Below are 27,033 nucleotides of genomic sequence, written 5' to 3'. Positions count from 1 at the left end.
GCTGTCCCACCTGCTCTCTGCATGTGGAAAAGCCCCCTGCCCTGGCCCTTCCTTGAAGCTAGGTAAGCTTTCTGGATTGGTCTTCCTGCAAGCAGTCTGTGCTCCAAAATCTAGGGCAGGTGTTGAAGGGAGGGCGGAGGGAAAGGAGCAGCTCCATGAGGTCAAGGCCAGCCAGTCCAGGTCTGGAAAGGTCAGCGTGGGTTCGAAGGAGAGACCCTGCAGCTCGTTTCTTGTTTTCCACAATACAACCATAACATTTTGCCATGCCCGTACTGTGTTTATTGATAGCCTTCCGGGTATTGGGGATTGGATGCTAAGCGATCAGAACACACCAAAGTCAAAGATGTCCTCTGAAAGAAGCAAAAATTGAGCTGAGGTCTAGAAGAGGGTGAGAGGGAAAAGCCCACTCAGAGGGCACTCCAAAGCAAGCCACTTGACCACAGGGAGAGAGAGACCACAGCACTGGAAGAAAACTCAGGGGGCTGAAGTGCAAAATGCAACCACAAAAGAGGGTGTATAGGGCTTTTCATTAAGAAGAGTCACCTTTTGGGGTGCTCCTAACAAGACTGTGAGATGGCGGTACCTGGGGAATACTTTTAGCAGCGTGAGGAGCAATGGGAAGGAAGGCATCAGGGGCAATCCAGAGGCAGAGTGGGTGGCTTGGGTGTTTGCCTGTATAAAGAGAATAGTGATGCTATTGCATAGCTGCTGTCCTTCACTATGACGCTCCTTGTAAGTGTTCATTCTAGCATCCAGCTCGCAACCCTAAGAGCTCAGTAAGTGTCGTTATTGGGACTTATAGTGCTAGCAGGCTGCAGATCTTTCTGAATCATGCCTGCTTCTTTGAGGTGAAGAGAGGCGTGGTGATTCCCAGACGTAGGAACGTGATTTGTATTAAGTCATATGTCAAGACTCCAACCCGGGAGGAACAGAACACTCCTTTTAGAATGGCTAGGAAGTATGAATGAGTCTCAAAGAAAAACGGCTTTCCATTTTCCCACAAGGATACATTCCACATCCATCCCCAAAGGTAAAACTGAGCGTTTGCAGAGAAATCCAGGCGCTTTTTTGGTGTTCTTAAGAGCAGGTGTAGTCCCGGCCGGGAGGAGGTTTCAGACCAGACCTGCCTCCCCACCTCTGGTGCTGGTGCCAAGGGGAGGAGGGTCCCCCAGAAGGCCCCATCCAGCCCGTCCTCCTGCTCCCTTTCCTCAGTCACGTGGCCCTGTGGGTGGGGACCGACCTGAAGTTGAAGGAATCCAGAGCTCTCCCAACTTCGGAGCACCGAGGCACGACCCTGAGAAGCCGGGCATGGCTCAGCTGTCAGTGATTCCCGGATCGGCCGCGGCGTGGACAGGTGAGCTGGGAGTTCGGGAGTGGCGGCTGGGGTGGAAGAGGCTCCAGGAGCACAGGGCCATACAGCCCATCCGGTGCAGGTGCATTCAGGGCAACCCACGCGGGAGAGGGGACAATTGTGCGAAGTAGCTGGACACTCAGCGCCCCGGGGGTTGGTCCACCGCGGGCTGCTCCTGGCTGGCTTTTTCCTCAGGGTGGATGATGGAGCGGAGATAGGTGATTGACGCTGGACACCCCGCCCCCTTTCACCCCCACCTCCACAACAGTGAGCCAGAGGGCGGGGCGATGTGCCGGCCACGCCCTTTCCCGCGCGCACTGGCTGCTCCCCGTGACGTCACGCTCGGCTATAAAAGGCGCGGGAGCCCGGCTCCCGCGGCGCTGTCAAGGAGCTCGAGGCTGAGGGTGCTCGGGGCGGGGAGACCCGGCCGCCGGGCCGCGGGCGCCTCAGCGATGTTTTACTCAGGACTCCTCACCGAGGGCGGCCGCAAGGAGACCGACATGCGGGAAGCGGCGTCCCTGAGGCAGCAGCGCCGGATGAAGCAGGCGGTGCAGTTCATCCACAAGGACTCCGCCGACCTGCTGCCCCTGGACGGCCTCAAAAAGCTGGGCTCGTCCAAGGACACGGTGAGCTCCCCACCCCCGGCCACGCCTGCCTCCGGCCTCCGGGCCGCCGCTGTCCCCCAGCCCTCGCTGCCGCTTTCACTGAGTCACCGGCCAGGCCTGTCGCTGCCCTCTCCCTGGCGGGTGTTCGGCAGAGACCCTCCCTATCTCACATCCCTGGGGACCTCGGCTGTTCTCCCTCAGCACAGCCTCCTCCCGGGAGCCCGGCTTTCTTCTCCCAAGTGCAAGCAAGAAAGAGACCCTGCCCTGCCCCATTGCCCTCCCATCTCCTTTCCTCCCGCTTATTTGGAATCTCGAATTTGGCCCCTGGGGCTGGAGCCTCGCAGCGAAGTCTCAGCTTCCACAGCCTCCTCGCAGGCTGCGTGGCTAGTCCTGTGTCCCAGACAGAGGTGACTCTCAGTGGGTGACTGAGAAACAGTGGAAAGCGAGGTTTAGTGACAGTTTCTGAATCTAGATGACTTTGGTTGTTTCTACTGCGCCCCCTTCCCGCCGCCCCAAGTCTTAGTTTTGTCCTTAATCCATCTTTGATTTTGTACCCTGAGTGGAGGTGAGGTGGGGCGGGGCGGGCGGGGGGGGGGTGAAAAGGGAGTCGAGCTTGAATATTTCCAGAACCTAAACATCTCATCCCTCTGATTTCTCCTCTTCTTCAGTCCTCCCTCTAAAGAGTGAGCAGAGGGAGGAAGCCCCGACTGCTCCGTCTCACAGATCAACTAATTCATGTTCACAGTTGGAGCTGGGGTTGGTGTAGGTTTTTATTTCTGGTAGGATTATTATTGGTATTAAGTAGAAGTCCAGGACGTGGGTCAGAATCCAAAACCATATTGTTATCCATCTATTGAATAAGGGTGAATGCCTGAGGGATATGACCTACATTTAATTCTCATCCCTTTCTCACAAATTTATCGCTAATTTTGTAGTTTCATCTGGAGTTTGTACTTTGATTTTTTTAGTGAGATATCAGGGTCTTGCTATGTAATCTAGGCTGACTTGGCCCTTGGTACACAGTCCAAGCTGGCCTCTAATTCTGAATCCTCCTGCCTCAGTTGCATGATTGTTGAGATTATGTAGGCATGCATCACCACTCCCAGCTTTGATTGTTTTCTTATATCTATAGTTTCCTTATTATCCAAGGAGAAATTTATGAAACATTAATTAAATGTCTTTGCAACGAAATAAATGCTCTAGATAATCTTTCTAATATTTTTATATTTTGAGCTTCTGAAATACTTGATTTTGAATGTGGTTGTTAGCCCTGGTTCACTAAAATTGCTATTTCTGGCCCCAGTATAGCAATGGAAGCTAGTGCTTCTGCTTTTTAAAAATCATTCTAATGATTCATCACTACTAAAGATTTCCCCTTCATTAGATGCTCTCATGAAGGGACAGAGCCACTCCAGTTATCTTACTCTGTTTGTTAAAAAGCTGTTTTTCGGCTTGAGCCTGGGTATAGTTGATCTAGTCATGCTAACCCAGAGTGGTGAGGGGTTAAGATGTACCCTACCAAAGAGGTAACTCTCTCTTGCCTTCTTTCACTTTGAAGCATCCAGGATTCATTTGGCAAACTCAGTCCAAATCTTCTCTCCTTCAGACCAAAGTAATATTATTCAGTAAGGTGGGAGGTGTTATGAGAAGAGTCAAAGTGTGGACTTGTGTAAGGTGCTGGATTTAAGGCATGGATACTTGGCTTCTCTGGGGGTCTAAGGCGTTCCCTGATGAGAGTTACCACAGCATCCTTCTTCCTAACATTCCTTATACTACTTGGAGCTGTGTAAGGCTAGTTCTGTTCTGACTCCCTCTGTCACAGCTAAGGCACAAGGAGTGGATAGCATGGAGCCTAGCTGATGGCTACAAAGAGGCGTTTTTCTGAGGATAGCCATGGGTATGGCGCCCTGCGGTTGACTGTGAAACCCTGAACCACGTTTCACGCTTTCTGTACCCCATTTTCATAATCTCCTTCTCTCACTGTTCTCACACCTTTAATGTGAAAGTTATGGGGGGGCGGGGCAGAACGCATCCCAGAAACCAAGGCGGACGAGGGCCGGGAGAGCTGCCCGTGCTGGGGTGGAGCAGCCTCCTGACAAACAGCCTCAGCATGATCTCAGAACACATTCTTACCAATTCACTCTACAGACCAGGTAGATCATGCTGACTCCACTTCTTTCCATGAGGGCATTAGAATTAACTGCAGTTTTTAGTCGAAGTAGCTACCAAACAACCCCAATAGGAAGGAACAAAAAGGGGGCTTGAGAGGGGGTTACAAATTCAGCTTTTATTGACTCTGGGGCTTGAGCAATGTTAAGACTATGGATTATTTTTTATCATACAGGTATCCCGTGTTTGAATTATGCTGCTAACTTTTCTGAATTATCTACCTTGTACTATGCTATTTCTGTAATGCTTATGGTTTGATATTAACATTTTTGGTTTGACAGATGGCACCTGTAAGGTAATCAAAAATGGTCATGCTTTCTTGGCCCCAGGATAGTGCCTTTACCCAATTGCTTTGTGTGTGGAGTTGGCTGGTACAAAGTCTACTATGGAAATTAATCATATTTCTTATGTCTGGCTCACTTATTTTTATCACTTCATTATATTGGGATTTTTGTATTTAATTAAGAACTAAAACCAGATTTATGAGCCATAGTATATTTTACTTTAAAAAAAGCTGATAGAGCCAGGCATTGGTGGTGCATGCCATTAATCCCAGTACTTGGGAGGCAGAGTCAGGTGAGTGTGAGGCCAGCCTGGTCTACAGAGTGAGTTCCAGCACAGCTAGGGCTAAAACAAGAGTCCCTGTCTGGAAAAGCCAACCAACCAACCAACCAAAGAAAATCAAAACAAAACAGAAAACAGACAGAGCTAGATAAAAACATCCTTAGTTTTGCCTATTGTAATTTTTCTTGTTTTGGCTATCAGGCTAATAAAAGTTCTTGTTGTACTAAAGACTTTATTTTTTTGAAAGTAGTTACATCATGTAATGATATGCTGTGTTTCTCATATGTTGTTATTACTGACCTATCTGGCTATATATATCATTCCTTGTCTAGTAGCAGAGGAAGAGATTTTCTCTCCTTCCTATGTTTGTATCTGCATAGAGCCAAAAACTTGAGCCAAACTAACTAGGGTTAAGGCCAGGGAAGGATAGTATAACCCAGTGCAGGCCATTGACTGTTAAATACCTGAGAACAGGTTTCTGTCAGGTAGAGCAGCTCAGCCTGTAACACCACAGGTCTAGGACTAGAAAACTTTGTAGCCTTAGAAAAGGAGTTAAATGCCAATATAATACCAGCCTCTGGAGGGAACTGGGATGGGATGGAGAGAGTGGGGGAGGTATAGGGGTGGATATGGTCAAGAGACATTGTATATATGTATGTAATTGTCAAGAAATAAAGTGCTATTTAGTATGGAGATATAAAAGGAAATGAGGCAGTAAAATCTGTCAGGAAAGAATTTCTGGACAAAAGATACAGCAGTGTAAAGTCTGGCCATCAGGACGCTTCACATAACTGAGAATTGAGAGGGGCCAGTGTGGCTGGAACAAAATGACAAACAAGGAAGGCTAGATCTGTTTCTGCCACGTTGGGGATTGACTAGCCTTGTACATGTTAGGTGAGGATCCTGCCACTAAGTACACCTCCAACCTCTGACATGACATGCATTAAAAAAAATTACTGTGCTCACTGCATAAAGGATGAATTGAAACATAAAAATCAGAATGACAAGTTAGGAGGCTGTTGCATTATGGGTAGGAAAGATGGTAGCTTGGTTAGAGTGGAGTTGGTAAAGATGAGAAAAGGATGTGGGTTAGAAGGAGGAGCAGCAGCACTTGGAAGGGAAGAATAGGAAAGGAATAAGAATATGTGTGATGCCGGAGAGACAACTCGGTGCTTACGAGCATTTGTGACTGACTGGGGTTCAATTCCCAGCACCCATTGGTGGCTCATAACCTTCTGTAATTCCATTTGCAGGGGATCTAACTCCTCCCTTCTTTTGACATTTCTGCGTGCAAAGTCATGCAGGCACAATACCCATACACATAATATAAAATGGAAAAAAAGAATGTGTATGAGTTGGGTATACTGCCTGTAGTTCCAAGCTACTTAAGACTAGACTGGACAACATAGTGAGACTCATCTCAAAACTTAGTCAAATAAAACCCATCCAGTAGATGGTGGTGCCTTTTGCTAAGGTTGGCAGGAAGAAGTAACTGACCAAATGGGGAGCTCAGATTTCCTCTATTACTGTTAAAGAAAGCAAAATTTGGGGCTGGATAGATGAGTCAGCAGTTAAAAGCACTGGTTGCTCTTCCAGAGGACCTGGGGTTCAATTCCCAGCATCCACATGTCAGTTCACAACTCTATCTCCAGTTTCAGGTAATCTGACATCCTCAGACAGACAGGTAAAACACCAATGCACACAAAATAAAAATAAATAAATATTTTTAAAAAAAGAAAAGAAAGCAAGACAGTGAGATTAGTGATTTGCCCGAGGTAATATGCGACAAGTGGCAGTTTGCTAAAAGCAGAAAGCCCTCCCGCAGGGGTAATTAAATTGATGAGCTGGGAGGGAGGGTGGCTGTAGGGTAGATCTTGACAGCTAGATTGAGAATTTTTGTTAGGGAAGAGATCATGAAGGTAATGTTTTAGGATTACAGATGCTTAGATTTAGCAGTAGAAATACAGAGTACTATATTTCATTCACCAAGATATGGGATAGAGAGGAAATAAACCTTTTGGTAAATATGGGTAGGACAAGTTCAGTCTGAAGTGCCTGTAGAATGTCCAAGTAGGGGGCACATTTGGCTCTGGGCCTGAAACCCCAGAGTGAGAGTCATGCTTGAAATAGAGTCCTTATGAAGGTAGTAATTTATGCAATGAAAACAGATAAAATTGCCCAAGCAAATACATAGAGAGAGAAAAAGGCCGAATATAGAGCACTGAAGACCATGGACTTTTTAAAAAGGAGCGGAGGTAAAGAAACCAGTAGACAAGGCAAAGAATAAACAGAACGATGGCTTTAGAAGCTAGTCGGAAGAGATGTTCAGGAAAACAGTGAGTTTACTGCAGAATTTCTGGTGACAAAAATATGGAAGAAATCCATTAGTAATTAAGTAGTTAAATGGACACATGTTTGTGTAATAAACTCGAGTGTCCGCAGGTGATAGCTCCAAGTGTGGGCTGGGGGGAGGCCCAGGGCTATGGACACACACTCCTCGTCCAGCAGACCTGAATTTGTTTAGCAGTACCTCCATGGGGTGGTTACAACCGCCTGCCACTCCAGATGCAGGGCATCCAGTGCTCGCTTCTGTTCTCCAAGGGCATTTACACTCACGTGCATGCACTCCCTGCCCTGACACATTAGGACATCTGTGAGGGAAAGGATAGTAAGCAGGTGTATTGGTTATTTTTCTTGTTACTGTGACAAAATGCTGGACTAAGGAAACTTTAGGAAATAATGATTTATTTTGGCTCATGGCAGGTAAGGCATGGTAGTAAGAACTTGAGACCCTTGACCTTGTGTTGCAATCAAGAAACAGACACACATACGTGCACACACACACAAATGCATGATACACAATTACATATACTTAACAATTAAATAAATCACAGTGTGTTGTGTATGCATATAAACACATAGTTTTTGCATGCCTGAGCAGATGCTATACTTATCGAGTTGGTTTCCCATTTTCAGTCCTTTTCTATTTGACTTTCTATAGAGATTAGAAAAGCTAAATTCTGTTCCAACGTATCTTGCAGTGAGGATGGCTGTTGAATTTCATCAATAAGATATAGGGGGGAAACTGCTAAGGGAACTTCTAGAAAAATACTTGCTCTCCTGACAAAAGGGATGGATGGTATCAGTACGGTTTCCATCCCCTCCTCTCTTCCTTTGAATGTGGACGTAATGCCTGGGGTAGGGCACCTTGCTATGATCCCATGCTCGTTCACTCCCAGTCCAGTTGGAGTTGGTGAGCTCCTATTAGCTTAGGCAAATTGTCTCAGTGGGTGAACCCCTCATGGTCTTGACTTCCTTGCTCATACTCTCCCTCCCTCTGCTCCTCAACTGGACCTTGGGAGCTCAGTCCAGTGCTCCGATGTGGTTCTCTGCCTCTGTTTCCATTTGTTGTTGGTGAAGGTTCCATGGTGATATTTAAGATAATCACCAGTCTGACTACAGGGCAAGGCCAGTTCAGGCACCCTCTCCTCTATTACTTAGGGTCTTTGCTGGGGTCATCCTTGTGGATTCTTGGGAATTTTTCTAGAGCCAGGTTTCTTGCTAACCCCAAAATGGATCCCTCAATCAAGATATCTCTTTCCTTGCTCTCATATCTGTCCTTCCTCCATCTCAATCAACTGTTCCGTTGCCTCAAACTCTCCTCAATCCTCCCCTTCTCGCCTCTTCTTCCCTTTCTCCCCTTCCTTCTAGCCCCCCACCCCCATGCTCCCAAATTTTGGCAGGTGATCTTGTCTGCTTCCAATTTCCAGGTGGATCCATATATGTTTTTCTTTGGGTTCACCTTATTACTTAGCTTCTCTAGGATCATGAACTATAGGCTCAATGTCCTTTATTTATGGCTAGTATCCACTAATGAGTGAGTACATACCATATTCATATTTTTGGGTGTGGGTTATCTCACTCAGGATAGTGTTTTCTAATTCCATTCATTTGCATGCAAAATTTAAGATGTCTTTGTTTTTTACTGCTGAGCAGTACTCTAATGTGTAGATGTGTCACACTTTCTTTTTTTAATGATTTTTATTGAGCTCTACATTTTTCTCTGCTCCCCTCTCTGCCTCTCCCCTCCCCGCTTCATCCCTCCCCCAAGGTCCCCATGCTCCCAATATACTCAGGAGATCTTGTCTTTTTCTACTCCCCATGTAGATTATATCCATGTAAGTCTCTCTTAGTGTCCTCATTGTTGTCTAAGTTCTCTAGTATTGTGGTTTGTAGGCTGGTTTTCTTTGCTTTCTGTTTAAAAACCACCTATGAGTGAGTACATGTGATAATTGTCTTTCTGTGTCACTCAAATAATGTTTTCTAGTTCCATCCATTTTCCTGCAAAATTCAAGCTGTCGTTATTTTTTTCTGCTGTGTAGTACTCCATTGTGTGAATGTACCACATTTTCCTTATCCATTCTTCAGTTGAGGGGCATTTAGGTTGTTTCCAGGTTCTGGCTATGACAAACAAAGCTGCTATGAGCATAGTTGAGCACATGTCCTTGTGGTACGATTGAGCATCCTTTGGGTATATACCCAAAAGTGGTATTCCTAGGTCTTGAGGAAGATTGTTTCCTAATTTTCTGAGAAATTGCCACACTGACATCCAAAGGAGTTGTACCAGCTTGCATTCCCACCAGCAATGCAGAAGTGTTCCTTCCTCCTCCCCGCCCCCCCCCCACAACCTCTCCAGCATAAGTTGTCATCAGTGTTTTTGATCTTGGCCATTCTTTCAGGTGTAAGATGGAATCTCAGTGTTGTTTTGATTTTAATTTCTCTGATGACTAAGGATGCTGAAAATTTCCTTAAGTGCCTTTTAGCCATTTTAGATTTCTCGAGAGTTCTCTGTTTAGGTCTGTACTCCATTTTTTTTTAATTGGACTATGTGTTCTTTTGGTGACCAATTTCTTGAGTTCTTTATATATATATTTTGGAGATCAGACCTCTGTCTGATGTGGGGTTAGTGAAGATCTTTTCCCATTCTGTAGGCTGTCTTTTGTCTTGTTGACCATGTCCTTTGCTTTACAGAAGCTTTTCAGTTTCAGGAGGTCCCATTTATTAATTGTTTCTTTCAGTGTCTGTGCTGTTGGGGTTATATTTAGGAAGTGGTCTCCTGTGCCAATGTGGTCTGTCACACTTTCTTTATCCAATCTTCTGTTGAGGGGCATCTAGGTTGTTTCCAGGTTTTGGCTATTACAAATAATGCTGCTATGAACATAGATGAACAAATACTTTTATAGTATGATTGAACATCTTTTGGGTATAATCCCAAGAGTGGTGTTGCTGGATCCTGAGATAGGTTGACTCCCAATTTTCTGAGAAACTGCCACACTGATTTCCAAACTGGTTGAACAAGTTTGCATTCCCACCAGCAATGAATAAGTGTTCCCCTTTCTCAACATCCTCTCCAGTATAAGCTATCATTAGTGTTTTTAATTTTAGCCATTCTGACAGGTGTGAGATGGTATCTCAAAGTTGTTTTGATTTGCATTTCCCTGATAGATAAGGAAGTTGAACATCTCCTTAAGTATCTTTTGGCCATTTGAAATTCTTCTGTTGAGAATTCTCTGTTCAGTTCAGTACACCATTTTAAAATTGGGTTATTTAGAATTTTAATGTCTAATTTCTTGAGGAGTTTATATATTTTTGATATCAGTCCTTTGTCTGATGTGGAGTTGGTGAAGATCTTCTCCCACTCAGTAGGATGCCTTTTTGCCTTATTGTCGGTGCCATTTGCTTTACAAAAGCTTCTCAGTTTCATGAGGTCCCATTTATTCATTGCTGCTCTTATTGTCTGTGCTACTCGGGTTATACTTAGGAAGTGGTCTCCTGTGCCCATGCATTGAAGGCTACTTCCCACTTTCTCCTCTATCAGGTTCATTGTGGTCAGATTTATATTGAGGTTTTTAATCCATTTGGACTTGAGTTTTGTGCATGGTGATAGATATGGATCCATATCTATACATTATTCATTAAAAAATTTTTTAAACTAAAACATAATTATATCATTTCTCCCTTCCCTTTCTTCTTTGGAACTCCTCCCATGTACTTCCGTTTTTGCTCTCAAATTCATGTCTTCTTTTTCTTAATTGATATATAGATATTATATATTCTCAGTCATATGTAAAGGATTTCAGGGCCAACTGCTTGGTATTGGATTTGGGGGGCTCTTCCTAGGAGGACTGTTTCTCCCGCTTGCAGCTTTCCTTACTTGCCTATAGTTTTCTGTCTAGGTTGGGGCTCCACAAGACTTCCCCCTCCTTGTTAGTGCGTCTATTGGTGTTGTCCTTGTTCAGGTCTTGCTTAGGCAGCCATGTTGAGATTTAATAGTTATAGCTTCCCTGACACCTCTAGAAGATGCAGTCTCACAACAGATTGCCTGCTTCTCTGGGTCTCACATTCTTTCCACCCCCTCTGCCTTTGTGTTCTTTGACCCTTGGTGCAGGAGCTGTGTTAGGGATGAAGTAGTTAGAGCTGAGCACCACATGATCACTTGGTCTTTGCATTTTGATGGGTTGTGGTCTCTGTCTCTTGCAAAAAGAAGAAGGTTCTTTGATGAGGGTGAGCTATCTGGCTGGACTCTGGCACAGGGTGTACTCATTTTTATTTTTGAGGCAGAGTCTCCTGTGAGCCAGCCTTATCCTATACTCACTATGTAGCTAAGGCTGGCCTTGAACACTTGATCTTCCTGTCCCCTCCTCTGAAGTATTGGGATTACAAGCATGTGACACCATGCTTGGTCCATTTTTTTCCTCATAAAGACATTATTCCCATGTTCTCATTTCATTTTGGGGTGGTGATAGTTTTTTTGTGCTGTAACAGATAAAGCTGCCTGAAGATCAGAGTGTGGAGCTAACCACACTAGTTAACCATAGAGGCCCTGCAGTGGTGACTCACACCTTTAATCCCAGCAGTAGGGAGGTGGAGACAGGAAAGGATATGGGAGGGCAGAGAGAGGAATATAAGGCAGAAGAGACAGGAGCTCAGGATTCAGTCTGATATTTTGTAGAGACTGCATTCAGTCTGAGGACTTGGAGAGACAAGGTACCTCATTTGGTCTGAGGATTTCGTAGAGGTAAGAACTAGTGGCTGGCTGCTCTGTTTCTCTAATCTTTCAGCTTTCGCCCCCTAATATTTGACTCTGGGTTTTTATTATTAAGACCAATTAGAATTCATGCTACATTTTTGTCTGGATGCTGTTTGTCTTAATAAGCAAACTTTTCCTCTAATATTGCTCTCAGAATTTACTTTGGTGTCCTTCTCTACTGGGTCCTTTTAAAATTTTTATTTTATGTGTATGAGTGTTTTGCCTGCATATATGTCTGTTACTGTATGCATGCGCTGAGTCCAGAGCTGGCATTAGTTACAGAAGTTGAGTTACAGAAGATTGTGAGCCACCATGTGGGTGCTGGGAATCGATCTCATGTCCTCTGAAAGAGCAGCCAAATGTTCTTAGCCATTGAGCCAGTTCTCTAGGTCCCTCTCTACTGGATCCTTTATTTCTTGGATCCCATGCTTTTTGTATTTTGTCTCCCTCTTTTTGGTTGGCTGTCTTTCAGTAATTTCTATGGTTGTGTGGTAAATAACTCCTCAAGAGTGGATTAATAGCATGATTAGGTATGAAATTATTTACTTTTAGACCTTTAAAACTATTTGTCTTTATTTTATGTATATGGGTGTTTTGTCTGCATGTGTCTGTGCCAATAGAAACCAGAATAAGGCACCAGAGTCCTGGACATCCCTGGAACTGGACTGATAGGAGGGTGTTGTGGGTGTTGGGAATGGACCTGTGTCCTCTGGAAGAGTAGCCCATGCTCTTAACCACTGAGCCATCTCTTCAGCCCCACTGTTAGATTTTTTTTTTTTTTTTTGGTTTTTCGAGACAGGGTTTCTCTGTAGCTTTGGTTCCTGTCCTGGAACTAGCTCTTGTAGACCAGGCTGGCCTCGAACTCACAGAGATCCGCCTGCCTCTGCCTCCTGAGTGCTGGGATTAAAGGCTTGCGCCACCACCGCCCGGCTCCCCACTGTTAGATTTTTAAAGGTATTATTCCATTGTCTCTTGGCATCTGCTTCCTTATCATTCTGACTCCAAATCTTTTGTATTTGGACCATACTTTTCTCTTTGGAAGCTTTTGGGATTCGTGTCATTTATGACATTCCACAGTAATGTGATATCTTTTCGGCTGTTTTCTTTTTTACTTTTTTTTTTCATAAAAATGTAATATCTTGAGGTAGATTTTTTTTCCCTTCATTGTGCTAGGTTTTGCCCTCTGAATCTTTAAGTCTTTAGTTCTTCCTTAGTATGGTACCTAATACTATTCAATACCTGTTATACACATCTGGAAGCCAAACTATTAACCAATCAGTCTTTTAAATTGCCCTTACAAAGAGTAAACTTTAGCATTCTTCCCAACTGTTTGGGTCAAGTGGGAGTCATATGCAGACTTTAAACCAGTGGTTCTCGGCCTTCCTAACGCTGCAACCCTTTAATACAGTTCCTCATGCTGTGGTGACCATGATTATAGCTGTAATTTTGCTACTGTTATGAGCTGTTATATAGGTATCTGGTATGCAATTCCAGTGAAATGGGTCACAATGCACATGTTGAGAACCACTGCTTTAAACCATCCTGCCTCTATCCCTTCTCACACCTCAGATGGTAGAAGTTACAATACCTTTAACTTCTCAGCTTTGCCAGGGTTTTGGGTTGGTTGAGAAAACTGCTTTTGCAGCTAGACACATTATTCGTGTTATAGCTCAAATATAATTCTCTTAAGTATCAGTACAAGTGGCCTTTGATATTTGTGGGTTCTGTATCCACAGGTTCACCCAACTGTATATAAAAAAATAACAGATAAAACAACTGTTTATAGAGACTAGAGAAATGGCTCAGCAGTTAAGAGCACTTGCTCTCCAGAAGGCTCAAGTAAGGTTCCCAGTACCCATCTTGACCAACTCACAACTGCCTAATAACTTCAGCTTCAGGGGATTTGACACCTTTTCCTGGCCTCATGTGTGTATGTATGTACACAAACACACAATTAATATTAAATAATTATTTAAAAATAAAATAAATATTTTTAAAAAACAAACCTCTGAGCTGCAAGTGGTAGTGCATCCCTTTAATCTCAGCCTGAGGCAGGCAGATTTCTGTGAGTTCAATGCCAGTCAGAGCTACTTAATGAGACCCTGTTTGGTTTTTTTTTTTTTTTAAGCCTGCTTCTTTACCAACATGACTGACTTTTTTTCTTGGCCATTATTCTCTAAACAATATAGTATAACAACAATTTACTTTGTATTGTATATTGTAAGCATTCTGGAGATAGTTAAAATATAGGGGAGGATATGACCAGGTTATATACAAATAATGTCATCAATTTATATAAGAGACAAGTATCCATGCCTTTTCATATCTGCAGAGGGTCCTGAGATAAATCCTGAGGGTGACTGTAACAAGATAACTTTGCATATAGTTCCAGAGACCCAAGTTGACAGGGCAGTCAACTCTGCTACCCATTCAGAATTCAACAAACAAACAAACAAACACACAGGAAGCGATGATGTGTTCAGGGCCTTTTAGGGCCATTTTATGGGCAGTCCTGAAGGCGTGTGTATCTACTCCCTTTCTGTCCTCTAGAACACAGTCACGTGGCTCTGCCGTGGAAGGTTAACTGCCCAAGATGGAGGGAACAAGTATATAAGCCTCTGTCAGCCCTTGCTGCTCCTGTGCTCTGTGAAGTAAGATAGTGTGTGGCACTCAAATTTTCTTAGTCCAAGCTGGTTCATCTGTTTTCTTTTTCTCTTACTATTTCTTTGTTTGTTCTTGTGGGATTTTGGCTTTTCTTTTTTCTTTCTTTCTTTCTTTCTTTCTTTCTTTTTTTTTTAAATTTATTGTTAGGAAAATTTTGGTTGGGAGCAAGGAAAATGTCAGCTATGTAGCTTCCTAAAATGTGTAGGCCTGGGGTTGGAGGGGCGACTGAATGGTTAAGTGAATGGACTGTCCTTGCAGAAGACCGGGTTGAATATTTTCAGCACCCACAGGGTGGTTCACAACCATCTGTCACTCTAGTTTCAGAGGATTTAATATCTTTTGCTAGCCTCTGAGGGTACCAGGTATGCACAGTGTCCACATATACACACGCAGGCAAAATACCCAAACACATAAAAATGAACAAAGAAGTAAAACTTAAAAATATGTAGACATGGAGCTGGAGAGATGGCTCAGTGGTTAAGAGCACTGGCTGCTCTTTCAGAAGACCCAGATTCAATTCCCAGCACCCGTATGGCAGCTCATAACTGCCTGTAACTTCAGTTTGAGGGAGTCTGACAACTTCACACAGGCACACATGCTGGCAAAACAGAAATACACATGGAATAAAAATCAATAAATTGTAAAAATATATGTAGACATAATAAAATGATGTCTCCGAGTTGAATGTGGGTTAGTTGGCTTCTACAAATCTGCTGTGGAAATTTATCATATATATTTCTTATGTCTTGCTCTCTTATTTTTATTATTTCATTGGTTGAACTTTTTCTATTAGATTAAGAACTGAAACCATATTTGTGAGCCATATTATATTTGACTTTAAAAAAACTGATATATCAGGAATCGGTGGTGCACGCCTTTAACCCCAGTACTTGTCAGGCAAAGGCAGGCAGATCTCTGAATTTGAGGCCAGCTTGATTTACATAGTGAGTTCCAAGACAGCCAAGACTACACAGAGAAACACTGCCTCGAGGAAAAAAAAAGTATCCACTGTATGTTTTTGAGTTTTGTGGAGATGTCTTCTTCCAGGGTCTAAGAATGTTGAGTGTGCTCCTTAGCTTACAGAGGAAGGATCCAGGAGGAGAGGAAATACAGAAGAATGTGACACCAGGGGTGAATTCAGAGTGACCATGCTTAGGCTTCTCTAAGTGTGTTCAGCACGACAGTGTAGAGCGAACAGGCTTTGATCAGGTGGCCCTAAAAGCCCTATCTGCAAATTCAGACTGTCTTGGTCTGCTAAGTGGGACTTGGAGAAATCACCACCCTGCTTTAGGATGGCTTCAGATTGTCTGGGTCGGTCCTGCTAAGTGGGGAGAAATCACCACCCGGCTTTACTATGGCTTGAGCTAGGATTCATCTTATTACCGAAAGAGAAGAAAATGAGGAGTTTCTTTCTGTTGAGGAGCAAAGCATTCTCTCAGTATTGCATCACAAAGTCTGATGGAGTTAGCACTTTCTCCAGCCACCCTTATCAAGCTAGGAAACAAGCTTTTCCTTCGTCGGTGCTTCGACCTCTCCTTTCCTCAAGGATACTAATTTATAACTTGCTTTGCCAAGAATCAGGGTATTTTGGGAATCTATTTCTTCTCCTCACTAGAGATTAGTGAGTCACAGCTCTGACTCCCTTGTTTTGAAATCTGCGAGGTGGCTTATAATAAAGCCTTCCCCTCTGCTATCCCCTTCCCCAGGACCTTCTGGGATCTAGACTTCTAAGAGAAGCTTCTTACTCCTTGAATCAGAGGAGGAATGTGTTTGCTTAGAATAGGGATTAAGTGCTATCCTTTGAGAGTTTTGAAACATTATTATTGTAAAGTGGGCACAAGATACATGTGTATAGAAAATGTCTCAGGTCAAATGACTTAACCTACGATAAAGAGGAAAGAAGTAGTGTTCTAAGTGGGCTGGCGGCCACTTTGAGCAGGAATAGAGGACCGTTATCTAAAAACTACCAAGTTCTACTGAAGTGCAGACCTGTCGTCTGTTCCTAGCATTCCCTCCTGACACACACGTAAAGGATGCTAAGTTCTCTTCTCAGTCAGTGTCTGTTTCCACTTTTTTGTTCACTAAACTTAGTGGTAGAGTATTTGACTGGTATGCAAATATAGCATACTCTAGGTTAAATCCTCCAACTGTGGAAAGAGAAGGTAAAGGGACAGAAGACAGGAAAGAAGAGGAGGAGAGGAGAAAAGTGGATAAATGAATAACATGGGAGGCCAAGTATTTTCCAGGCTGCAGGTTGTCAGGATGGTTCCTGTGGAGTTTGCCTGGTTCCAAAATGTGTATGCTAAGAAGTGTACTCAGCCATGAATTACTGTCTTCCTGTTCCATCAGCCAAGCTCGTAACTTCACCTTCAGAAGAGCCAGGCCCACAAGGCACCTGCAAAGTAGATATGAAAAGTAAGACTAAATGGGGTGACATTTAACGTAGCAGTGAGCAGAGCTTCTGCGTACCCATGCCAATGAGCTGCCCTTTCTATAAGGCACCGACTTACAGTTGTTCAGGAAAATACAGAGATCACTTATTCTAGAATAAAGCTTCTTTGTCCTGACTTGCCCTTGTGTAGAGAAGAAGGCAGAAGTCCATATCACCAGGGCTCTTCAGTTCTCTTAAGTTGGTCCCTATCTCCCTGTATTAGTTACTTCTCTATTACTGTGATAAAACCCCATGACCAAGGCAGTTTATTGAAGGAAGGGTTTATCTGAACTTATGGTTCCAGAGGGCTTGAGTCCATCACCATCACAGTGGGGAAGCGTGGTTACAGGCAGTCATGGTGATTGCAGCTGGAAGCGGAGAGCTGAAAGCTCACATCTTCAGCCACAAACAGGAAGCAGAGAGGACACCGTGGGGTTATCGCAGGGCTTCCCCAGTGATATACTTCCTCCCATAAGACCATACCTCCTGGAGGTAGGAACGGAAGCACAGGCCTTGGGTGAATTCTGTTTAAAGGCTTGCTCTTATGGCTTGCTCCTCATGGCTTGTTCAGCCTGCTTTCTTGTAGACCCCAGGATCACCTTCCAAGGCACAGCACTACTTGCAGTGGGCCAGGCCCTTCCACATCAATTGTCAGTCAAGAAAATGTACCCCAAGCTTTCCTATGGCCAACTGAGGGGTCATCTTCTCAGATAACCTGAGCCTGTATCAGGTTGAGAAAAAACTAAGAAGCACACTCCAGAGTCTATTACATGTTGGTTCATAGCACCTGCCCTGACAATACCAGTGACATCCTCACTGGAGGGAAGACTGTGAGGCAAAGCTGGAGCTGTTATGTGAGCTTTCTCATCACATCTGTAGAGCCAGGGTAGAGGTGGGGGTGTTGGGAGAGGAGGAAGTGGCCTGGCAGTAAGAAGACTCTGCTTTCTGTCCCTCAAGCAACCTCATAACATTCTGCAGAGGCGCCTCATGGAAACCAACCTGTCCAAGCTCCGGAGCAGTCGTGTCCCTTGGGCCTCCAAGACCAACAAATTCAATCAGTCAAAGTCTGAAGGGCTAAAGAAGTGTGAAGATGATGACATGATTTTAGTGTCCTGCCAGGTAATGTTCAGGGAACAGCTTTTATAGAAGTTTCTAGAAAGTAAGATTTGGGGGCTCTTTATAATCCCAACAGGAGGTCCTCTCCTCAAAACCTTATAGATAGTGGGTCTTAGTGTAGAATTAATAAATGAGTTTTAAAGTTCTGTATATTAGAAGTGCATATAATACTTTATATATGTGCATATTTGAATGAGAAGAGGTACCAAGGCCTTTTTTCAGTTTTACAAAAGGATGTGTGATCTTTTTAAAGAGCTGGGGTGTAGTTCAGAGGTAGTAAACTCATCTAGCATGCTCAGGGCCCTCTATTTGACCCCCAGAATAATTATTTTAAAAAGATTGTGTATGTAATATTTAGTATATAGAATGAAACCCCAAAAGTTCCTTTTGGGTATTCGATCAGCCTTAGTTAGCAGGAAAAACATCCAAAGACAGAGTTATCAGCGAGAGAAAATGGGACGGCACTGACTGATCAGTTGGAAGGTGGCTCTCAGACCGTGCCTTGCATTTGACATTTGCTGCTTCTTTCCTCTTTGCTTCTTTCCTCTTTGGCTTCTCTGGATCCTATTAAAGAGCACATTTCCTTCCCACAGTGTGCAGGAAAGGACATGAAAGCGTTGGTTGACACCGGCTGTCAGTATAATCTCATTTCTTCGGCCTGTGTGGACAGATTGGGGTAAGCAGCCACTGTGCTGGGTACATGTCAGATGTAATTATATTCCTTGTTTGACTCTGGTTTAAGGTTATAGACGCTTGAATATAATCCACAGAAGCACAGAGATACATGCAAAGTTTTTAATCTAGGCAGTTGTCAGACAGCTGAAGAGATCCAGGACACCTTGGGCCTTCTGCAAACTCCTGCTTTCTACATCTTGAGCAGACTTACCGCCATTTCACTCAACCTTTCCCGTTACTTCTTTCCTTCTTCCTACCCTTTCTTCTAAAATACCATATGGCCCCTGAGGTATCTAGCCTAAAATGAGCAGAATCAACCTAGTATTGTTTTCCATATTTCCCTGTAGACAGTAAATCAAATCTGATTTACTCAGACAAAATCTCTGCGATTAAACAGTTATTGAGACAGACCAAGTGGCGTATTTTGAATTTCATCCAAGACACGAATATTCTCAAGTGGGCTTACACAGGGCTTCATTTGGATTCTTAATGATTGCATTACATATCTTCTACATCCGCCTTGTTCTTAGTCCCCCTCACTGCTGTGACTCCCTGAAGCTGGTTCTGTGAATTTTGCGGATTAACATTTAGGGTTGGGGTAAAGAAGATTCCAGGACTCAAGTGGGAAGAACCTTATTTTTTTAATGTGGAAAAGAGACGAGGTATGCACAATATGATGGTTCCAGAATGTCCTGGTGCCAATCAGGCAGCAGACTGCAGGATTCTGGAGGAACTAATGGCCGTCTGTAAAACTGCAATTACTTCTCTTTTGGATGGGCTGGAACACCGAAAGAGAGGAAATGGAGGAGAGCAGAAGTTTTGGCACAGAAGGTCCGTAATTAAGCATTTATCCACCAACCATAATAGCTTGGGTGCTAGCTAGTCCAATCAGCTTATGTAATTGTATGAGCCCTTGGTTCCATTCCTTTCTTTCCTTCCCTGCAAAGCCAAGTCAAATTAGTGAGAACTTTCTCCATAAATATTCTTTGATGATACCAATATCAATGCACTTACCAAATAAATGTCTGTCCCCATTAACCTTATAGCCTAAGACAATCTGGTAGGGATAGACTAAAATAGAAAGGAGGGGGAAATAGGACCTTGAATGAAGCTTTTTCTAAATTAGTATTAATTTGTCCTCTGATATTTGTTATCTACAGATGGGTAAAAGACACACTAATTAAACTATTTCACACACATATGGGGAGGTTAGGATACAAGCAGAATTCTCTGAACGTGTCAGCTCCTCTCTTCACAAATGCAGGTAGTGATGTAAGCTTCTTAAAAATAGGAAACAAGTCTCGTGGTTTCTTTTGTATTTCGCTGGCATGTTTAGGAAGAAGGGCTGAAGCAAGCACAAGCTGGCTAGCCCAGGAAGTCCCAAGAGAGCCCCAATTGTGAATCAGAAGCCTTTGCCAAGGAGATTATGTTATCTCTCTGTGTTTCAGACTAAAGGATCATGTCAAATCTCACAAGCATGAAGGAGAAAAACTTTCTCTACCACGGCATCTCAAAGTAGTAGGCCAGATTGAGCACCTACTGATTACAGTGGGCTCTCTCCGTCTGGACTGCCCAGCGGCTGTGGTTGGTGAGTTACATTGGGGACTAGACCTGTGGACATGAACCTTCCTCACTTCTTCAAAATTCAAGGTTCCTGTTTCCTTGCGCTGTGTACCTTTGTGCTAATTTTAGCCTTCCAAGTGCTGTAATTGAAGTGCCACCAATCCCAGCACATTTTCTGTGTCTTTCTGAAACAGGGTCTCTCTATATAGTCCTGTCTGTCCTGGAGCTCACTCTACAAACCAGGCTGGCCTTGAACTCACAGGTTCTCCTGTCCCTCCTTCTGAGTGCTACGATCAAAGGCATGTATCACCATGCTCAACACAGCACATTATTTTTTTAATTTTTAAATATGTATTTACTGGGGGCTGGAGAGATGCCTTAGAGTGTCTCCCGCCCCTGCAGAAAACTCAGGTTAGGTTCCCAGCACCCATATAGGATGGCTCACAGTCACTTGTGACTCCAGCTCCACGAATCTGACACTTTCTTCTGACGTCCTCAGGCTCTTGTACACATACATGGTGTATATACATACGTATAAACACTAAATAAATAAATCTTTAAAAATAGAAAGGAGCTAGTGGAATTGTTTAGTGGATTAAGATGCTTGTCATCAAGCCTGACAGCCTGAGTTTGATGCCCAGAACTACATGGTGGAAGGAGAAATCTGAGGTTTGCAAATTGTCCTTTGACTTTTATGTGTGATCCATGGTACATGTTCCCCTAATAAATACATGTAATTAAATTTTTAGTAATAAAAATTATACTTGACAATATAAGGCTATTTTTATGCAAGTATATAAATATACTTTGAACATACCCCATTTCTCTTCCTCACTCTCCTCTGTCCAGTTAGTCCCCATTGTTTCCCTAGGCGGATTCTCCACTATTTTATGTTATCTGTTTATTATGACTTTATGTGTCCATCTGAAATCTAAGACAAACAAGTGAGAGAACACATGAAGTATTTGTCTCTGGGACTGACTTAATTTACTTCCCATGATTATCTTCAGTTGCCTCCATTTTCCTACAAATGACATTCTTCTTTATGGATAAAAAATTTCCATTGTGCACATAGGCCACAAGGAAACAGACTTTTTCTACATTTACTTATTTACTTGTTTGGGGAGAGGGGTATGCTCATGTGATGTGACACTTGGATGGAGGTCAGAGGTCAGGTCTTCCCCTCCACTATGTGGATTCAAGGATTGAATCAGGTCTTCAGACTTGGCAGAAAACACCTTGCCCACTGAGCAATTTTGCCTGCTGGAAGCCAGATATTAAAATGTCCACAAGGGCATGCTTTTTTTTTTTTGAGACAGGGTTTTGTTGTAGTTTTAGAGCCTGTCCTGGAACTAGCTCTTGTAGACCAGGCTGGCTTCGAACTCACAGAGATCCGCCGGTCTCTGCCTCCCGAGTGCTGGGATTAAAGGCGTGCTCCACCACCGCCCGGCTCAAGGGCATACTTTTTAAAAATTATTATTTTTATTTTATGCTCAGTGATACATGTATGTCTGTGTGAGGGGGTCAGAATCCCTGAAACTACAGTTACAGATAGGTGTGAGCTGCCATGTGCTGCTGGGAATTGAACCTGGGTTCTCTGGAAGGTCAGCCAGTGCTCTTAACCACTGAGCCATCTCTCCAGTCCCCCCCCCGCCCCCAGGGCACTTTTTATGAACTTGTTATTGGTGACGGCATGATCTTCTTACTCCTCTGCCATAAATGCCCACTCTCCCTCTGTGCTTCTCATATGTTCTAAGTTAGACTGCCTGCCTATTTTTTGCTGAAGGCCTCTGTCCTCTAGAGTAAAAAAGACTCTGATTTGAATTTTGGCTTTTACCTTCTTTTAACTACATTGATCTGAGAAAGTACTCAATAATAGATGTTCAACAGATGTGTATTGGCTACTTAGCTGGCTGGTTTGTTGGGTGGGTGGATGGATGGATGGGAATAATGAACCTAACAGTGATTAGGCTGACATCTAAGCCAACATGGCAATGTCTGAATCTTACTGTTTTGTTTTTAATAGATGATAATGAAAAAAACTTGTCCCTTGGTCTTCAGACTCTTAGATCCCTGAAGGTAGGCCCGACTCTATTTTTCCTTTGATGCTTCCTCTCAGAGGCAGGGACCTGAGAGTAGCATCACTGACAAGTGACCAATGAGGGATCTTCCTTTGTTCTAGTGTATCATAAATTTGGATAAGCGTCGGCTGATCGTTGGGAAGACAGACAAAGAAGAAATTCCTTTCGTGGAGACAGTTTCTTTGAGTGAAGACAAGTGAGTACTGAAGTTGAATCCCTCTGTCATGGGTTGGGGGACTCAGTGTGTGGGTTACAGCCCATCTTTAGTTTTCAGTCTGCCCTTCCCCCAACCAGAGTTCACTGTCCCACAGAACTCTGTAGACTACATGCTATAATAAAAAATGATAGCACACAGAATAGAGGCAGAAATGAACAGCTTTTCAAGGTGTGTGTGTGTGTGTGTGTGTGCGTGTGTGTGCGCGCGTGTGTGTGTGCGTGCACATGTGTGTGTGCGTGTGTGTGCACATGTGTGCGTGTGTGTGCACATGTGTGTGCGTGCACGTGTGTGTGTGCATGTGTGTGCATGCACATGTGTGTGCGCGTGTGTGTGCGTGTGTGTGCGCGTGTGTGTGCGTGTGTGTGTGCGTGCACATGTGTGTGTGTGAAACAAAATTTCAGTATGTAGTCCAGGCGTGAAATGGGGTGTGAGGTGGAAGTGGAGGCATTGAAATAGGGTTTTAGTATGTACCCCAGGCTGGCTTTCAATGCATGAGCCTCCTGCCTCAGCCCCTAAGTGATGGGATTATAGGTATATGCACAAAGAAGTTTTTAAGCCACTTTATTTGCCTTCAGATTAACTTCTTTGAATTTGTTATCAATTCCTTGTTTCTTTCTCATTTCAGCACTTCAGAAGCATAATTGCAGCCTGGAGCGTGTCTGCATGTGCAGACGCACCAGGTTGACAGACTGAGAAAATTGGGTTTGAATTAAAAGCAGTAGCAACTTGCTATGGACCAAGTCCTTCCCTCAAGTACATCCTGCAGGGGCTTCTTCCCACTCAGACCTTTCTAGACTATAGTCTGTGCTTAGAGATCTTGTCTGGTTAATGGCTTAATGGTTAAACAGCCATTGTTTTTTACTTCTTTGAATATTTAATTTATAGACCCCTTTTGACACTGCCAGGTCTCATTTGTGGCCTATTTCTCTGCTTATTACAAGAATTTGCTTTTCTTAGTCCAGTGTAGGGGCTGCCAGGTTCTATTTCTCCACAAATAACACTTGCTTTCTTTAAATAGTAAAATTTATAGTAAATAGAAACCTCTTTTTAGCTATTTCAAAGAGATACAGAAACATGTCTTGAAGTTAGAATCTCTTCTAATGAAGTGATTGATTTTTCCAGTGTGACCTGATCTGAAAGATGTCTCAGAGAGATCATCTATATAGTCCAGACATTTCATTTAAATACACAGACAGGCAAGCGTATCATCGACACTTAGATATTAAGTCAGTGGCAGAAGACAGCCAGAATCAGCCTGACATATAAACCAAGGCTTTGTGCTGCTTCATTTTCCCCAAGCCTTAAGAGGAAGGCAGCAAGGTTAGAGTACAAAAAAGGAGGGTCCTGGATGTGGGCTAGTGTTGGGGTGCTTGTCTGGTGCACAAGGTCCTGGGTTCAATCTCCAGCACCAGAGGCAGAGAGACGGCTTGGTGATTAAAGGTGTTTGCTGCTCAAGCATGAAGACTGCCATTTGGATCCCAGTACCCAAACAAAGCTGGACCTAGTCCTACACACGCCTGTGACCCCAGAACTGAAGGGCTGAAGACAGGATAACTGCTGGGACTTTCTAGCTGCCAGTCTAACTAAGAGAGGGAGAGAAAGAGAGGGAAAGAAAGGCAGGAAGAGACCCTGCCTCAAAGGAACAAAGTGGGGAGTGACAGAGGAATACCCAACATGTCCCTCTGGCCTCTGTGAGCGTGCACAGGTGCACAGCTCCACACCAGGAAAAAATGAGAGTGAGGGGATGAAAACAGGCTGCAAAGATGAGACAAGTCTCTCACAGTGAACTGAACACGAGAGAAAGAAACTATAGATTGGAAGGGTTGTTATCTCCAGACATACCACTAATAATCTAATGGTTACCATCAGATACTGCTTATCCCAAAGAACCAGTCAGAATTTCTGTCTGTCTTGTTACATGTCACAATGATTCAAGTAGCTGGAAAGAGAGGTAGAAAGGAAAACAAAAGCCAAAGTAGGACCAGAATAGGGCGAGGAGACTGAGTACACTCAGTCAATGGGAAAGCCTGCCTGGGAGCCGTGCCTGGGATTGAAACCTCCAGATAGGGAACTGACGATTGGGAAACCCCTCAGTACAAGGAAAGAATGGCAGCTGGCAGTGTTAAGAACCATTAGGAGCTGGGTGTGGTACTTGCCTTTAATCCCAGCACTCAGGAAGCTGAGGCAGAGGCAGGCAGATCCCCGAGTATGAGACCAGCCTGGTCTACACAATGAGTTCCAGGCCAGTCAGTGATACACAGTCTCAAAAGACAAACAAAACAGAACAAGCTTTATAACTGCCAAGTATTTCCTGACCCATCTCAGTGGTTTGGGGACGTCACAGGGTAGTAGTTGTTATTTTGTTTTTGCTAGTGTGTCGTCTCAGGCATAGAGGTCTCTATAATGGAATCTCCCCTGCAGTTCAGTTATAGAAGTATTTGGCTAAGTCGGAAAACTATCCAACTGTGAGTATCCCTTCAAGATTTTCCCAAGTCTACCCTTGGCTCATAGCAGTTCTCAGACTTTGCATCTTGTCTAGTGTTCCAGCCGTCAGCCTGCCTATGAGCGGCTTCCCATGTGGGGGTACTGTGCCCTTCCCACTGAGGCCTCCCTGTTCTTCTGTTTATTTTGCAGGACAGAGCAGGAAGGTATCACCCCTCATTTCCCTACTTGAGAGTCCACTCCAAGCCTTGACTCTAGGCTGCCAGGGATGCATACTGCAGGCTCCTTCTAGTGTCTCCTTATTTGGATTTCCCGAGGACCAAGAGAAGCCAGGAATTCTCAGGTTCCTGAAAGATACAATTGATCCTGGTCCTTTTGAGTTCAGTGCTGTATGACGCGAGGGTAACTAGATGACCTTTAGTGTTCCTTTTGGGCTCAAAAATCAGTCAGTGATTTTTTTTTTAAATTTGGAAATAGAAACAACTGGGATAAACTGTACTTGATGTCCAGTTCATTCAGCTTGTTCAAATAGCCTGAATTCTTTAACCAAGTTATTTTTAATTTCCAGGCATAATAGACACCTAAAATGCTTCAAGATAAGTATAAGAAATCTTGATATTCATTAATGCTTGTTTTGTTTTTTGAGACAGGATCTTATTATGTAGCCTTGGCTGACCTGGAACTCAATATATAGAGGAAGCTGGCCTTGAACTCTCATAAATACATCTGCAACTGCCTCCTGTCATTAACACTTTTTAAATGCTGCCAAATTCTCTTACAGCTTCTATCTCCCCAGTGTTCACAGGGGATACTGGCCTGCTTTTGGGAGCTAGCAAAGTAAGAAATAAATGAGTTTTTCCTAGTCAGGAATTTAGTGTTCCTAAGGGTGTAAGAAAGTGTCTACTACATCAGTTCTGAGTCCCAGGGAAGTAGTAGACATCCCTGGCTGTCCTGGAATTTGTTCTGTAGACCAGGCTGGCCTCAAACTCACAGAGAGCTGCCTGTCTCATTCCTTAATAGATAGCACATCCAGGAAGTTAAAAAAAATTACTTTTGGTATTTCTATGTCTAGGAATGTCTATGAGGAAAGGATATTTTGACTTTCCTTTTCCTAGCTCTGCACACAGTCCACTAGTATGATGTTGTGTTCCTTAGCTCAGAGCACTATAGATTGGATTACCCAGCTACCCTTGCTCTGTGTAGTAGAAATACCTTTTCAGGCTGGGGACATGGAGGAGATGAGCTGGATTCCTCCCTCCTTCTGTTGCCAGGTCTCTCTGCATTAGCACTTTATCTGCTCAGCGTTTCTGACTGTACTGGGCTTATTTGTGACACTGATGTATCAATAAACTGGAATCTTTCCCTCTGTGTGCTTGTCTGACGGTCTCTGTGCCAGGGTCCCGACCTGGGGGGTGGAGGAGCCAGGGCACAGCCAGACTGCATCGGCCTTCTGCTTTAGGGCCTTCTGGATAGACTAGAGAATCTCACTGAACCTGGCTTTGTGTCTATGAAACAAGTAGAAACAAGTAACTCACAGTGTTAAGTGAGAATATCCAAAGTAAAGTGCTGGGTAGTCACCCAGCCTTCATGTGTAAGAACAATCTTTTATGTTGAACCAACTGGCAGTGCATGAGAAAACAGTTCCTTCTAGAAAAGGAAGTGTTTATTTGGATAACAAATGAGAGAGGTTTGGGCAGGGAAAGGGTCGAATTAACCTTACTATATAATTGTGTCATTAGTTGGTATTCCAAATAAATATTTTGTCCCATGGTAGAAATTTACCTTTTAGGGATACATATCTTTTTCATTTTTATTTTAATATGGTTAAGAAGCCCAGCAAGCAGTGTATTTCAACTGTGACAGTGACTCTCACAATCTAGAACTGTGCCCTGCTGCTCAGGAGGCACTGCCTCTCCACCTCAAAAGACTTCTTCTGCTTTTTAAATTACCCTAATTGTGAAAAACATCCAAAGTTTACCAGAGCAGGCTCTTTAACAATGGATGACAAAATCAATAGCATAACCACCTCTAGAAATCTATACAATTATTTAAATAATCTTACTTG

General features: G+C 43.6%; 1 protein-coding gene across 2 annotated transcripts; it reads left to right on the top strand.

The window, feature by feature from the left end:
* The first annotated feature begins 1,715 nt into the window (after positions 1-1,715).
* Nrip3 (nuclear receptor interacting protein 3) lies at positions 1,716-26,336 on the top strand. 2 transcript variants are annotated; one of them, XM_075971856.1, is made up of 7 exons: positions 1,716-1,977; positions 17,853-17,993; positions 18,584-18,666; positions 20,114-20,253; positions 22,255-22,307; positions 22,411-22,505; positions 23,152-26,336. In XM_075971856.1, exons 1-7 carry the CDS (start codon positions 1,804-1,806, stop codon positions 23,165-23,167), a joined length of 702 nt encoding a protein of 233 aa, XP_075827971.1. In that variant the 5' UTR covers positions 1,716-1,803; the 3' UTR covers positions 23,168-26,336. The 2 variants fall into 2 exon arrangements, with proteins under 2 accessions (XP_075827971.1, XP_075827970.1); XM_075971855.1 differs by having other exon boundaries at positions 1,719-1,977; positions 17,832-17,993.
* The last annotated feature ends 697 nt before the right edge of the window (positions 26,337-27,033 follow it).

Source organism: Microtus pennsylvanicus, chromosome 5, assembly GCF_037038515.1.
Source record: "Microtus pennsylvanicus isolate mMicPen1 chromosome 5, mMicPen1.hap1, whole genome shotgun sequence".
Classification (NCBI taxonomy): Eukaryota; Metazoa; Chordata; class Mammalia; order Rodentia; family Cricetidae; genus Microtus; species Microtus pennsylvanicus.
Note: the sequence above shows the minus strand (reverse complement) of the source record. Positions and strands in the feature narration are given on the sequence as shown.